Below are 15,541 nucleotides of genomic sequence, written 5' to 3'. Positions count from 1 at the left end.
TGTTACTTGCCTGCTACTTCCTACCAAAAGACTAAAGGATAACAGAAGTTATAAACCTCCACTGGAGAATTTGCATTTTTAAAGGCCTCCAAATCTCTGAATAAAACAAAATGGTGGAATGGTTTTCCACTAATACCTTACCCCTATGTCAGGGTGGCCCTGAAAATGTAGGCATTCCCCTCTCGACATGTAACAGGATTTATAATTCTGGAATCAAACCTATTACAGTGTAATTATCTCTTTACGTGTCTAATGTGTCACATCACTCATCCATATTTTCAGTGCTTTGAATCGAGTAATTATTTGCTTCAATTAAGTTGGGGATGGTGGTGGTGTTGTTACCAAACAAAGGCAGTGGATACTTTTGCCCAATGCACTAAAATGACCAATTCTTGAGACACCAGGATTTCAAACAGAGAAAGGGTATATTACTAGGCATAAAGCAGGAGATCAGATGGCCTATCAGCCCAGAAATCTATCTCCCCAAAATGCAGTAACTCTGATAGTTCTACTGTATTTAAAAATGGGTAGGTGGCAGAGCTCTGGCCTGCCATGCCAGAGACCTGCATTCAGTTCCCAGTGCTTGCCCATGTGAAAAAAAAAACCTACAGTAAAGATGGGTAAGTTTTAGGACAATGAGCACAATGGCCCCAGATGATGTCATCAGAGGGTATTTAATTATTGAGCATGAACAGATTGATTACATGCAGAATGTAAGTAAGAAAATGGCCACCTTAGCATGATAATGGGTATGATTTTTAGTATTATCATGAGGTATAGCTGACTTATAAGTTAAAGTCTAAACTACTGCAGATGTCAGGTGGGCCGCCTTTGGTTAGCTCTAGTCTGGGTTATCAAGAAAACTTTGGACTTGGGGTGGGTTAATTCTAGCCCGACCCAAAACCCTTCACTAAGAAACATTAGGGAGGGGGGTGCAAGGGTAGTTCAGTGGTAGAATTCTCACCTGCCATGCAGGAGACCCAGGTTCGATTCCTGGCCCATGTACTTTATCCTCATCTCCCCAAAAATAACAAGAAAACAGGAGAAAGAAAACAAACAAACAAACAAAAATTCAACAAATGGTGCTGCAATAATAGGATACCCACATGGAAAAAGAATGAAATGTGACCCCCACTATACAGCATAAAAATAAAATGATAAATAAATAAACATTAGGAGCTGTCTTTAGAGATCACAAGACTCCAAGGTCAAAGAACTGGATAAATGGGTACACGTGAGGATCAATCACAGGGTTTTTACAATCACAAGGGCACGAGATAAAGGCTATACAATCCTTATCGGAGATCAAGACATCTGGAATATAGTTCAGAGATTTCAAGTACTTCCCTCTGTCTACTCGAATATAACAGAAAGTAAAAAAGAAGTGTCTGTACAATGATTCAGTAATTATAATCATCCCTTAAATGCTAACTTCTCGGTGGGTTAGGGGATTGTTGTGTAGAAACAGTTCAGGACAGCACAAACTTCCTGATCCAAAAATAGGCTCTGGCTCTCCAGATGTTCAGTACTAACATTTCTTCCTTTATCACCAGGTGTCTAAATTACAATGATCGACAACATAATCACTGGTATATCTGGTAAGTACACACTCAATTTGGTTTTCAAAACAGTTTATACACAGTTATAAGATTATGGTCCCTCTCTTCTTCCTGACTAACAAGATGGTACATGAAGTCATATAGCTAAAGGAAATCTTAGGGATCATCTGAATCAATATCTACAGAAACATCTCAGAGTTTTAGCTAAGGTTGAGTTAAATCTTTCTTTTGATGGGGAGTCTATAATAGTTTATTTCAGAATTGTATATATATACATATTTTTTTTTCACATGGGTGGGCACTGGGAATTGAACCCGGGTGTCTGGCAAAGCAGGCGAGAACTCTGCCTGCTGAGACACCATGGCCGGCACAGAATTGGATACTTTTTAACTGTAAAACAATTATTCTTTCTCTTGAAATCTCCATAAATGAGTCCCCCACTAATTTAGTTTGGGACTTAAAAACCATTCAGAAATGTTGTGCATATGCGAGATGATCCTTCAGAAATTTTAAGACATTTGCTATAATCTCTTACATTTTTAATTTTGTATTTATTTTCCAATCTAAATATTGTGAGCTCTCTCAATTAGACAGTTAACTCCTCAAATGTCTCTGCCATTGACTAAGCTACCTTTAATCCCCAACTCCAACCTCTAAAATTTGTTCAGTTGCTTAAATACTAGTTGAATGGATGGCTGTGTGGATCACAGGCTGAATAAAAGGAAGAATGGATGAATGTATTAAAGAACCAAGAATCTGCTCCTTAGAATAGCTCTCCAATTTTCAAAAAGGAAACAACACTGTCTGCAAAATTGTCCAAATCTGAGCTCAGAAAACATTCCAGGCCCAGTGGGTATGAATGAGTTGTGGTGGGGGGAGTGATTACTTAAGGAGCTCACCATCTCAGATTGCTTACAGCCTGTCTAGCTGAGTTTTCCTTTTCAAGAAGTAACAGGAGCTCAACTTCTCTGGATACAGCCTCACTCAAGCTCCTCCCCATCTTTTGGCCACAGGTTCTTGCTGCTGATTTTCTTGGTGTCTCTTTTCTGTGGAGCTTTGCTTTGTTGTCTCCAGTGCTGGCTGAAGAGATCCCGAGCTGGTTCTCCAAGACGTACCATGGCCATTTTTGCTGTAGGAGACTTGGATCCTGCTTATGGTGAGTCATCTGTGGACTTCTGGACTTCCTCTTTGAAGCCCTTGGGGTTTTGTGGTGAACTGCTAAATTATGCTCTGGAAAGTGAATTTGTGAACTTAGAACTAGAGATGCCTGACTGGAGTCTCCAAGAGTTGCTTTGGAGACCCAGCCTTTCAGAAGAAAGAAGACCCTAGAAGAAAACAATGCATCTTGGGGAGCTGACTCAGAGTTGAGCATGGGAATAGAATCTAAATGCTTTACTCTTTGGACAAATGGACAGAGAAGAGATAAGCAGATTGGTAAGGTTTAAGTCATAGAAGACCATATCTGAGCTTTAGATTATCAGTTTATCCTGCCCTGTGTTCAAAGTCTCATTAACTAAGATCTCTATTCCTCACTTAACTCATCTGCCATAGCACTGAACTACACTTTCCAGATTTCCTGCTGCCAATGCAGTCTGAAGTGGTTGGAACTGGGCTGGGGCAGGGGGGAGAAAAGGGGATACGGGATGTCAATACTCACTTGCTTTCTACCTAGGCACACTGGCAGCATCCTGATCATGCCTGCTGCCAACTCCCACCCAAAAACCATGTCCCTATAGTCATTTTTCATTTTAAATATGGAGATAGGGAATGGAAGAAACTAAGGTCTTGCTTATTTGTCATAGCCAGACTTAGCTCGAATTAGAAAAACCTATCACTTACTGGTTTCTGGGCTGCCACAGCTGATAGCTTATTTCTTCATGTTAAGTGTTGTCCTTATCCAGAGACCATCATTATGAGATATTTTCCCTTAAGGTACGACCTTATATACAACAGTTGCCTTAAAAGTGCTTGGTAGATACCAACAGCTCCCCTTCAGAGATATTAAGTCCCCCATTAGGAGTCTTAGGGCAGCATGAGATTTTCAATAAGTGGATGAGGGTATGTCCTGGGAAAAACTAAATAGCTACCTTTTTAAATTAGGCAAAAATAAACTTTCTTTTTTTACATCAAAAGTCAGTACTAAGCAGTGCGATGGTGGCTCAGCAGGCAGAATTCTTGCCTGCTACGCTGGGAACCTGGGCTTGATTTCCCGGAGCCTGCCCATGCAAAAAAAAGAAAAAAATTCAGTACTCTGAGATTTAGTGATTATATCCACTCTGACTTTTTTTTTTGCAAAAGTTGTTATCTGACAAGGGAAAGACCTTGCCAATTTGGGGCTTGTTTACTTTGGAAAGGATAATAACAGTGTCTATTGAAAATAGGTCTTTCTCCTGAAAGCAACACCACTTTTCACTAAGAAGAGAGGGAGAAGAAGGTTGCTGACCTTCTAACAAAATGTTTAAGGGTCAGTGTAGTAACTTTGGTCTATTTTTCTTAATTTAACTCAAAGGCTTTAATAATAAGTGCAATTGAATTTGACTTGAGTGTTGAAAGAGGAGAGTTTCCGAAGACCAGTCTGATTTTTTCAACCCTTTTCTCACTCAGAGAAGGACCCCATGACTACCCTACCTTAAATCTTGAAAATAATCTGTTTTTAATTTTAGGTATATTATTAACCTGGTAGGTTACATACTCTTGTCTAATTTTGTGCCAGTTATCCTATTTATCTACTGTTTTCATGTTTCTCATAAGTGCTTTGCATATATGCTATTGAATTTGCCTGAACTTGAGTAAGAGAAAGGAGTCAAAGCTGACATACTACTTCACTAATCTGAATGTACTAGCACTGTAGGTAGGCCTTTAGAATCACATTCTCTATATTACCCTGAAGTTATCAAAGACAAGAAAAAAAGGCTTAGTAATAAAACAATTTTTAAGACAAAGAAAATATTAACAATATAGCCAACTTATTTAGCTATATTATTTTTAAGGTTTTTCAGATTTTATCTCTAATTCCTAAATGCCAACTCTGAAAAATATGACTATTTCTCTTAGAAGATGTTGTCTACTTCCCTTCGTTTGCTATAAACATACATTTTCCTTTGCTGTGGGTCAACTAATCTGAAGTTTTCAGAATTGGAGGTAGGAAACCAGTGAAAATTTTGGGCTACAAAGCTGTAATTTAGTCAACTCATCCCTGGACGCTGAATAGAATCTCACATACTGTTTGTCCGTGCATTACTATAGAGTGATTCTTTGCTAGTAAGAAGTACTTTCCTCAATCCTACCTCCTTCCTCATTAGATGCTTTCCTCCTCAATCCCACTAGTATAGTTTCTGGATTTTATTTTGCTCAAAAACTATTTGCATTTTTCTGCAGCTTAAGTCAGTGTTTTTCATGTTGGAGGCCTCAGGTTCTGTTGCCTCATTCCGTTTTGATCCCTTCCTCTTGCCTACACTGGGCTGGGAGCTAAGCCATCCTACATATGACCGATGCTCAGGAGTATGCGCAGGCAGGAACAGGACAAACACAAAGGGTGCCCTTCAACATTTGATCTAGATGTTGCCTTTGAAGTTGTGCCTCTTGGCATTCTTTTTTTCTCTTCCCCAAATAGGACAGAAAAGAGTAAATTTGGCAAAGAACATTCTCTGTGATTTCTAATTCTGTCTTCATAACTAGTAATTTCTGGAAGTATGTTCCAGAGAATCAATATTTTAATGTAGTCCCACACTGGATTTCCTTTGCCCACTGGATCCTCATTATACTGTCATTTCTCCATACAAATGGCTCTTACCTCAATATTTCTAAAAATGGGATCTTCTTTTCAAGAAGGAAGGTAGAGATCCATTCCAGGATCTTTCTGTGGCTCCAGAGGGAGGTGAGGACCAACACCACAGCTTCTACTTTAACAGCTCCCACAGAGTTTGTGCCCACAGCTTGGAGTTGAGTCTAGCTATCATCCATCCACACTGCAGATCACGGGCTGCATTTCTGAGTTTTCCTCACAGCCGCTATTCAGAAGGAGTAGTGGAAAATGCAAAATCATTGGAATGACCATGGTGTCATAGTACAATATGAAGTTTCTGAACTTTCTGCCACACCAGTAGCACAGAAGAGAAGCAAGGAAGTTCTCACCTGAATACAGAATGTGGGGAATGGGTCATTTAAAAGGAGAGAATAGATTTGCTATATTAACCTTGGATTCCTCTTAGACCTTTATTTTATTTCTTCAAAACTATTTTTCTTTATTACCACTTTTTGCTGAATATATTAGTTGAAATTGCTCTACCATTTTGGCCTTTGGACCAGCAGTTTGACTCTCAGGATCCCATAAAAGCTGCCTTTGACTGGGAAGGGCCAAGAGGAGAATATTGACTGAAAATCAGAGGCTGGAGTTGACTGGAAATTTTTCTCAATAGCAATTCCTGACAATATAACATAGCTCAGTTAGAAAGGAAAGCACTTGGCTTGGGACCCTTATAAAAGATGTTCCAAGAAGGCATGGGCCAAAGTCTGATAAAGATGTTGTATTGGGGAATGGCCCTTGGGATTTCAGCCCAGCATCCCAGACCCCAGAAGCTCTTATTGATCAGTGTTCATACTTTTTCACAATCCTCTGCTAATATGGTGCTTAGAGGGTTGGGTCTTTCTTCCTCTTTCACAGAATCCAGACTCCTGGGTGGCACATCCTGGACTCACAGTGACTTCTTTAAAGTCATTGTGTTTAGTAGAGAGAACCTTATTGGGTTCGATCTCCACCTTCCATATCCATAACATGATAAGGAAACTCTTTTCTCACAACTCTATGAGGACTTCATTCCATGTAACACTCTAAAGATTGTTACTGGACAAAGAAAGGGAGAAATAATCCCTCAGATACCTTCCTTGGAGGGTAGGAAGAAGGAGGAGATATTGCCACAAAAAGAGGAGGAGGAGGAAGAAGAAAAATAGACCAAGAAGAAAATAGGGCAAGGTAAGGAAGAGGAAAATATTGAAGTTGGAGATATTTTAAGGACTAAAATTAAAACCTATTTATTTTATACAAGCGCTAAAACTATCTTGTTTTTTTCTGCTTCAGGTCCACTTTCTATTCCTAAATCCAGCCCCAGCATCTCCTATACACTTCCATCTTCCTTTACCAATATACTCCCACTCCATACACACACCCACACACTTGGCTGTATCTAGTTCTCCCTTACCATCCCTTTGCTACAGCACCAAAATAGATCCATTAGTGCCCTTGTGTCTTCTTGAATGGAACCAACCATGAAGCTGTCTCTGAGACCTTCTTGTTTCCTCCTCTCAACTGTCAGTCTAAAGGGTTTCCACAATTCTAGTAACATTTGGGGGTTTTCTCCAAATGGGTAAAAATGATTTATGGATTCAATATTTCCTTATCTCATATCTTACTTATTTTAATGATTCCAAAGGAATCCCTCCCATTTGATAATGCAACAGAAAGCACAAGAATTTTGCAATCATTTTTCCTTCCACAAATATGGAAATAGAAATTAAGAGCATACGTTGAGCCACAGAAAGTGATTTTTTAAAAGGAACACACTCAAGTTTTCAGTAAAGGGTAAGGGGAAGAGAAGAGCAAGTTATTAAAATTATTACAAAAACATCTATATTTCAAATCTTTATTGTTTGTGATCACTGCTCTCCACTTTATAAGACCAAGGGCTGTTTCCTATAAGATAGGGTGAAAGCAGAAGTGATTTTAAAAAGAGGAAAGAGAAAATAATTTGGGATTGTTAGGTTAACTGTTTTGTTTTGTTTTAATTTGCATTTAAAAATAAGTAATTTGGGGTGCAAGGGTAGTTCAGTGGTAAAATTCTCACCTGCCATGCGGGAGACCAGGGTTCAATTCCCGGCCCATGCACTTTCCAAAAAACAAACAAAAAAAACCCAAACAAAAATTCAGCAATGGTGCTGCAATAAGGGATACTCACACGGAAAAAGAATGAAATGTGACCCCACCATACAGCATACAAAAAAATAAAATAAGTAATCTCAAAGGAGTCAATAAGTAATCTCAAAGGAGTCTTAAAATTTATTTTAAAAAAGTTTTTTTTAATTCATTGAAAATAAGATTGCTAATAAGAGTCCATACTTAGGAGGAAGTAAGACATTTCAGTATAATGAAGGAAAAGTAGCTTGGGGTTTGGCAGGTGAGAGAAGGACAAATAGAAATTGAGGCTAAAACAGCATCTAGTGCTCATTAGTAAAAAGAGAACTTGAGAGTAGAGAGGAGAAAGCCCAGCATTGTTTGTTATATGTATCTTTTCAAATAATACATTCCTATAAAATCGGCATCAGGGTCCTTTTCTGCACACCCTCTGCGGTCTGTGGACAGGAGCTGTTTCCTTCCAGCCCTGACTTGGCAGCAGGCAAGCCCCAAGCCTCTACTGGGAAGTGAGGGGGGTTGAGCCCAGCAGTGGCTCCTCGCCTGGAGTCCCTCAGCTGCTTTAGCTTGTCCACAGAGCTGATATCCTGATAACGCTGCCTTTCAACTATCCAATCTCCCTGGCCCCATTTCCTCTGCAATTTCAGAGCTAATCTTCCCTGTTTCTTATTTCAGGGCAAATAGAAATAGCGGTCTTCCAGCAGTGATTAAATATGAGTGCTTTGTGCTGGGGAGAGGAAGGAAGGTCGAGGGAGAGAGTGACAAGAAACAGGGCCTTATACTTTTCCTTCCTCCTCCCAGCTCTCCTTGGTTTTTCTATTTTAGTTTAGGATCCTTCTGAAATGCCACTTCCCTATGTTTTATATTCTACGTGTGAGTGATCTGCAACTCATTTAGGTAGGAAAAGAGGGGATGTTTTCATTCACACACTTTCATGAAAAGGTGTGATACTAGCAACAGTTCACGTTTATTGTGCCTTTGCCATGAGCCAGACCCTGTCCTAACACAAGACATCCCTGATCTCACTTAACTTTCTCCACAACTCTGTGAGGGCTTCATTCCAGGGTGTTACTGGTCAAAGGGGCAAAGGCGGTGCATTCTTTTGCCTGATGAGCTCAAATGACCAATGCTTGAGACACTGGGGTTTCAAAGAGAGAAAAAGTTTTTTCTAGTCTTGAAGCAGAAGATCAGATGGCCTATTGGTCCCAAATGTGTCTCCCCAAACTGCAGTAATTCTCTATAGTATCAAAAGATGGGCAAGTTTTAGGATAATGAGCACAATGGCCCCAGAATTAATCAGAGGTGATTTAATTACTGAGCATGCTTAGTCACAGAATGTGTGTAAGAAAATGGTGGCCTTAATATGAAGATGGGTGTGATTTTTAATATTATAATGAGGTATTGATGACGTAAATTAAAATCTAAGCTACTGGCACATGTCAGGCAGACCCATTTTGGTTAATCCGGTTTCAGTTGCCAAGATAACTTTGGAATTGTGGTGGGCTAGTTCTGGGCTGACCCTTCATTAATAACTATTAAAGGCTATCTTTAGAGATTACAAGACTTTCAAGTTGAGAAGTTGGATAAATGGATGCAAGTGAAGATGAGTCACAAAGTTCTTATAATCCCAAGGGCACAGGATAAAGGCTATACAATCCTTATCAGGGATCAAGGCAGCCGGATTACATTTCCAACATTTCAGGAATTTCCCTCTGTCTACTCCAATATGTCAGAAAATAAAAAGTAATATCTATATGATAATTCAGTAATCATAATCAACCCTTAAGTCCTAACTTCTCAGTTACAAGATGAGAAAACAAAGGTATTTACAGATCAAGCAATTTGCCCCTACGGTGAATAAATGTCTTCCTTAGCCACTCTCATATGAGAAAAAAAGGGGATGATGAAATAAAGAAGGGGAAAGAGAAGAGAGAGGTAGAAGCCCATATTAAAATAAGCCAAGTTCATTGGAATGGTTCCTAATGGTGTGGGAATCTGAACTCTGGCTATAAAAATAAAATTGAGTGTATTGATTTTGAAAGCGGGCAGTCTCAGGAGTTCTTGGAGAAGTTGAAACCTCAACCAATGGCTGGTGTCATGAGGGTTCTTGACTCAGCCCCAGGAAAGAATTCAAGGACTAGTCAGTGTGTCCAGTCAAATAGTTTAATAAGCTCAATGCCCGAGAACCCTGGTTCTCTGGGAGTTTTCAGCTGAAGCCTGGTGTCCTTGGCTGGCTGCTGGAGAGCCTGGTGAGTTCTAGTTGGACGCCAGAGAACCCTCGGAATTTATCTGCCAGATGCAGGAGAGAGATGGAAATTCTCAGAGAATTCTAGATGCTGACCAGGGGCTGACACCTTGGAGGTCCTTGATTCAGCCATGGGAGACTCAGCCGCAGGAAATAACTTGAAGACTAGTTTTGTGTGTACAGCTCAAAATTTTAATGTGGAGCAAAAGTACACTCTTGCAGATGAGGAGAAGCTGTTATGAGGCTGGGGTACTTGCATCATGAGAGCTTGGAAAGACCCTTCCCCCTCTGGCTATGATAAGAAGAGATTGATGAGCTGTACTTTTCATTGGTTCTTTTTAGGTACCCACCTGATTGAGGGCTGGGTGTGCAGGGCCGGGTATGTGGGGTTGGGTGTTTGGGGATTGGATGTATGGAGGTTGGGTATGCATGCCAAAGGAACTTTTCACTTTGTGGTTTAGGGTCGCTCCCCCCTCCCTCCTTCCCTATGTAACCTGCCTCAGTTTCACCAAATTAAACAATAAACTCTAAAGCCTTCACCAAGAGTTTTGCCAAAACTATAGGCTTTTTGCAGGCACTTTCACTGAGTTGTCTCAGGTTGTTAATCTGTAAAAAGATAAAATTGATATGTTTAGTTTTTATGGAAATTTTCTGAGTTGAGCACATTGACTTAGTTATGTTTATCAAATTAATGCCTTGTGATTTTCATAACCAGTTTGAGAGCATTGGCCAAATTTGTAGCAAGAAGATAATAATAAAATTGTTCTAGCACATTGAGCAGTTGTCAAGAGCCTACTGCTTGGAGCACAATATTGAATAACGGCAGATGCACAATTTGAACTAGTACAAATAATAAATGTGTCCAGTCAGTCTGGTTGACTACCTCCAGGCAGAAGGGGTGCTAACTTGCCAATGACTTTCTATTGAATATACCAGAAAAATGTTCACCAGGAAAATGCCTAATATTCCATAAGTATCCACAATGGGGGAAATTATTGGGGCAAAGTACACTTTATCAAAGTTAACTCTGTTTCTTCAAGTTTCATTGATTTAGCTTAGTGACTTAATTACTTACAGCCAAAACTTCCTAAATGCAAAAAGCTCTACCTCCAAGGTATTTCTCATTCAATAATTTCTGCATTATAATATTAATAATGATAATTATTAAGTCATTATTAAAGTTGGAAAGATTGGCATATGATATTGTAACTAAAAGAAAACTCAGGCATATTCATAACATAGTAAGTAAAGTAAGGAATTCCAGAGTAAAGAATGCCTGATATATAGTAATAATAAGAATTAACCGTTAATGAACAATTACTGTGCCAGACTTTGTTTTTTGAGCACTTTATACTCATTTATACTTGCTTTTGTAGACTTAGATATTGTCATAATCCTTGTTGTGCATAAGAGAAAACTGAGCTACAGAAATGTTATATAACAGCCTGGGAGTAAGTTATTCAGTTAAATAAATAACTTCTCAAGCAAAGTGCTGAAGCAGCAAGTGAAACATATCCAAAATATGGCCCTACTCTTCACATATTATAATACAGGAATTATTATCCTTTGCCCTGAGAATCAGAGGGGGGAAAATAAGACAAGTATAAGTCTATGAAAATTATTCTAAATTAGCATTATCCACTCCAAAACAATTGTTTTAAGTAATATACCTGTGGATTCTAGCAATTCAGTCGTTCCCTAGTATGTGTGTAAATACACTTTGAATTCTTTAGATAATTCTTTAGCATATTGTTCGGAATCTCCTCATTGGTGTCAAATCTTAGCACTTTAGAACAGGATCAGCAAACCTTTTTTTTTCTGTAAAGAGCCAAATAGTAAATATTTTCTGCTTGGCAAGCCATAAACTCACTACCAGGACTGTTCACCTGGGACACTGTAGTGCAAAAGCTCTACAATATGTTCACAAATAGGGACCTATGTCCCTAAAACTAAATTTGCGAAACACTTCAAGCGCTTAGTTTGCCTTCTTTAAAGGTAAATTTATGGTTGTTACTATTGTTTGGGAAGAAGCAATCAAAATCATTCAAAGGCAAGAGCCAGGCTAGAGTATTTGGGATGAAAAGGAAGTTAAAATAAAGAGAGAGAGATGGTTTAAAAAGAGAGAGAGAGAGAGAGAGAGAGAGAGATTGTTAATGGTTAAGAGAGTACTATTGATTTCCAGTGTGCCTCAAAAACAGGCTTTTGAGGAAATATTGATAGAAGATTTCTGAAAAGGGTTGAGCTACTGAAATAAGTGCACAGCCCTTCAAGGTGATCAGCTTGAGGAAGAAAATACTTATTTTTGATATTTAATATTTGAAGTGTGCATAATCTACATCGAAAACTTTTATTTCCAAGGATTTTTTTTAAAAATTTCAGAATGCCTCTTCTTCATTGTGTGGATGTTTTCAATGCAAATGCTTCTCAATTTAACTTACTATCTATATTATTCATTATAGTTGGAGAAATCTGTAATTACTTGTATTAGTTGCAGTTTACAAATATGAATATTACAGAATGAATTTTAGAAGTATTTCTAGTGGAACTTGCATTTCTTATTATGGAAGCATTGCCTCAATGCCATTAGTTTTTACAGGGATCCTTTCTTCTTATGTACCAAAGAGGGAGTATTCCTTCTAGTTCCAGCTACTATATTGTAAATGCCTCTTAATGGGTTAGTCGATGATATCATTAGTCCACGTAAGCAGATTTTCTTGTGCGGTGACTAAAATGCCATTGCAAAGAGCAAGATGGTTGTAAATTTTTTCTCACAGGTACAAATAATTTTCTGTAGCACCAGTGATCCAAGAAATGCCAGATTTTAACAGGCAGTTCATGTACTTCTGTTTTATGCTGACTAGAACAACTTCAAGTCTCCATCTTTCTCTTTCCAGGGATGGAAGCAGCTGTGAGTCCAACTGCTGGAATTCACTTTCAAACTCAAAACCCTGAACTGTATCCTGTTCCATGTTTTGGAACTTTAGACCTCCCACCTCCATATGAAGAAATTCTAAAAACAAGCCGATTTTAGATTTGGGTCATTTGTCGAGAGCATTCGAAATACTTAAAATTCCAAAATACCAACTTCTGGAAAAATTCTTTCATTTAGTTTGGAATTGCCAGTGATCAGTGAATATAGTACAAAAAAGATAGGCAAAAGAGGTGATGTGGGGAAGGATTTCATTCATGAAGAGATTTAGAGAGTGAATTAATGGGCTCAATATTTTACTGCTGTGATTGAGCTTTTGTGCAATAAAAGTAAGTTAATGTTTCTTCATTAGTGTCCAAATAGAAAGTAATTAGCCACTAGGAGTTTCAATAGTTAAGTTTAGAATTCCACTGCAGTACATTTTCTCTGTCTCAATATCTCTATTTTAATTTGACCTCTCCCTTACTATGGAGTCAATAAAATTTATTATACTCTAGCAAAGGCTCAAACAGAAACTCAGCCTGTTTAGACCTAGAACCAGAAATAGTCTATTTGAATTCAGGAGAGGGAAAGACTAAGAAGAAGGAATGTTTGGAGTGGAAGAGGAAGATTACATGTCTCAGTGCAAGTGGTGAAACATCTCTGCCTGAGCGGCAAGGAAGTATACATTGGCACAGATTCTGGGGTCCATGGACTTTCTCTGAAGCCTCGAGGCTTGGTTCATCTTGGAGCACCCCAGGCTTAGATACCAGTGTTCTCACTGAGAACTCTGACTGCAGAAGTAGCAGTGAGGTCTCCTCAAGTGGTTTTTTGACAGCGATTCTTAGTAAGTGGGACAGAAGAAGAAAAACCGGGCAGATACGTTAGCTGATGAGTTTAACAAAACAATTCACATCGGTACTTGGTTGTCCAGTAGACCACTCACATTTAGTTTGGCCTAACCTAATCCTAATCTTCTGGTCTCAAACCCGTGTTATCCAAAGCCTTCCCTACTTCAGTTGGTGACAACTACAGCCTCTAGGTGCTCAGGCCAACTAGAGTGTCATTCTTGAGTCCTCTCTGTGTTCCATTGCTCATCCAGTTTGTCAGGAAATCTCATTAGCTCTACCTTCAAAGTATGTCCAGATTCCAGACAATCCCTGTCATAACTCTGGTGTGAACCACTCACTGTCCGTTCTTGCCTGGATTACTGAAATGACATCAACCTGGCCCATTTTCTCACCTTTGCTCTCAGATATTCTATGGGCAACATTTTAGTTGGAGTTATGTTTTACCACTGCTAAAGGAACTCTAAATTGACCTTCAGGTCCTGTGTTACTAAATGGCTCTAGCAAAGGAAGCACACAAGGTGAACACCCTATACTGATGCAGTCAGACCTCAGGAATGGACAGCTTGGAGAACAAGACTTACGGAAAATAGAACAAGAAAAAGAGGCCTAACCGCTGACCAGTCAGTTTTGGACAAGTTTCCTTCTGTCACAATGTTCCAATACTCTCTAGAACAGAACTCCTTGACAATAGCCATTTCCCTTAGCTTTTTGGACTATAAATTCCCTATGCCCACACCCGCTAAATGCTTTGGACAATCTGCTTTTACTTGGTGTTGCCCTATTTGGATATTGTTATACTGTTAATAAAACTCTCTTCTTTCTATTTGCTGTTGCAATTCTTTTGACACCACAAAAGGAGGCTCATATCCTTTTACCAAACCTTAATTTTTCTCCATCATTCTCAGAGAAAATGCCACAGTCCTTGGCACATGGACTATAAGATCTGAACCCTCTCAGAACCCCTCTCTTCCTATTCTCCCCTTACTCATTGCTGTAGGCAAATGTCCTCAACCTTATCAGATATCCCCTTCTGCCCCATAGGACCTTAGTATTTTCTGTCCTTTTGCCTGGAATACTCATTTCCCAGATATCAGCAATGTTTCTCACACATCCCCCCATCCACCCACCATGGCTTTTTAAGTCTTTGTTCAAATGTCATCTCTTAATTGAAGCTCTACCCTACTTAAAATTGTAACCTCTCCCAACCCAGGCACTCCTTTTACCTTTATCACAGTGACACTTTTTCTTCTTACATGGCACTCAATATTTCCTAGCGTACTACATAGTTGACTTCTATTTATGGTCTGGCATTTATTTTCTCTTGCTAGATTTTAAGTCCATGAAGATAGAAATTTTTGTTTTATTCATTGATTTATACCCTATTTCAGTTTCCTAGCTGCCATGCAATGGGTTGGCTTCAACAACGGAAAGGCGATAGTTTCTTTCAAAAGTCTGGTGTTCTGGGGCTGGCTGCAGGTGATCTTTGGAACTTGGCTTTTTTGTCACAGGAACATGCACATGGCGGCCTCTCCTGGCTTCTCTTTCTTCTTTCAGGTTCATTGACTTTCAGCTTCTGGCTGCTTTCTCTAACTCTTTCTCTCTCTATGGTCTTCCCTAAAAGGTCTTTATAATGGTATTAATGTCCATCCTGAGTGAGCTGAGCCACATCCCAACTGGAGTAACCTCATCAAATGTCCTGTGGTCATATTTACAAGACTTCATGCCACCAGGAATGGATTAAGTTTAAGAACATGTTTTTTTCCGTGGTACGTAGAGCTCCAAACCACTATGTGCCCCAAGTGCCTAAAGCAGTCTGTTGGGCACTTAGTAAGTACTCAAACAAATTTTGTAAGTAATGCTTCCTACTTCTGGGGATTCCCAATAAAACTGGATGAGAATTTGATGGGGATGGAAGACTTACAAAGTATGTGGTTAAGAGCTAAGGAGAATTGACCTAATCCTGTTAACATAATCTTAACTGCTAATGCCTGAAGAAATAAATGTTAATATGCTATAATAATCCCTGATTTATATGTAGGGCTTTGTGGCACACAAACTGCTTTCATATACATT

General features: G+C 39.1%; 1 protein-coding gene across 1 annotated transcript in view; it reads left to right on the top strand.

Annotated features, from left to right (window-relative positions):
- Nucleotides 1-12,740, top strand: part of TMEM207 (transmembrane protein 207) — a 31,311-nt gene extending 18,571 nt beyond the window's left edge. Inside the window, exons 3-5 of the mRNA XM_077119327.1 lie at nt 1,554-1,598; nt 2,573-2,715; nt 12,604-12,740. Of these exons, the coding sequence (XP_076975442.1) occupies nt 1,554-1,598; nt 2,573-2,715; nt 12,604-12,740 (325 nt within the window). The remainder of the gene's footprint in view (nt 1-1,553; nt 1,599-2,572; nt 2,716-12,603) is intronic.
- Nucleotides 12,741-15,541: the final 2,801 nt, after the last annotated feature.

This window comes from Tamandua tetradactyla, chromosome 10 (genome assembly GCF_023851605.1).
Source record: "Tamandua tetradactyla isolate mTamTet1 chromosome 10, mTamTet1.pri, whole genome shotgun sequence".
Taxonomy (NCBI): domain Eukaryota; kingdom Metazoa; phylum Chordata; class Mammalia; order Pilosa; family Myrmecophagidae; genus Tamandua; species Tamandua tetradactyla.
This window is presented reverse-complemented; position numbering and strand designations above follow the sequence as displayed.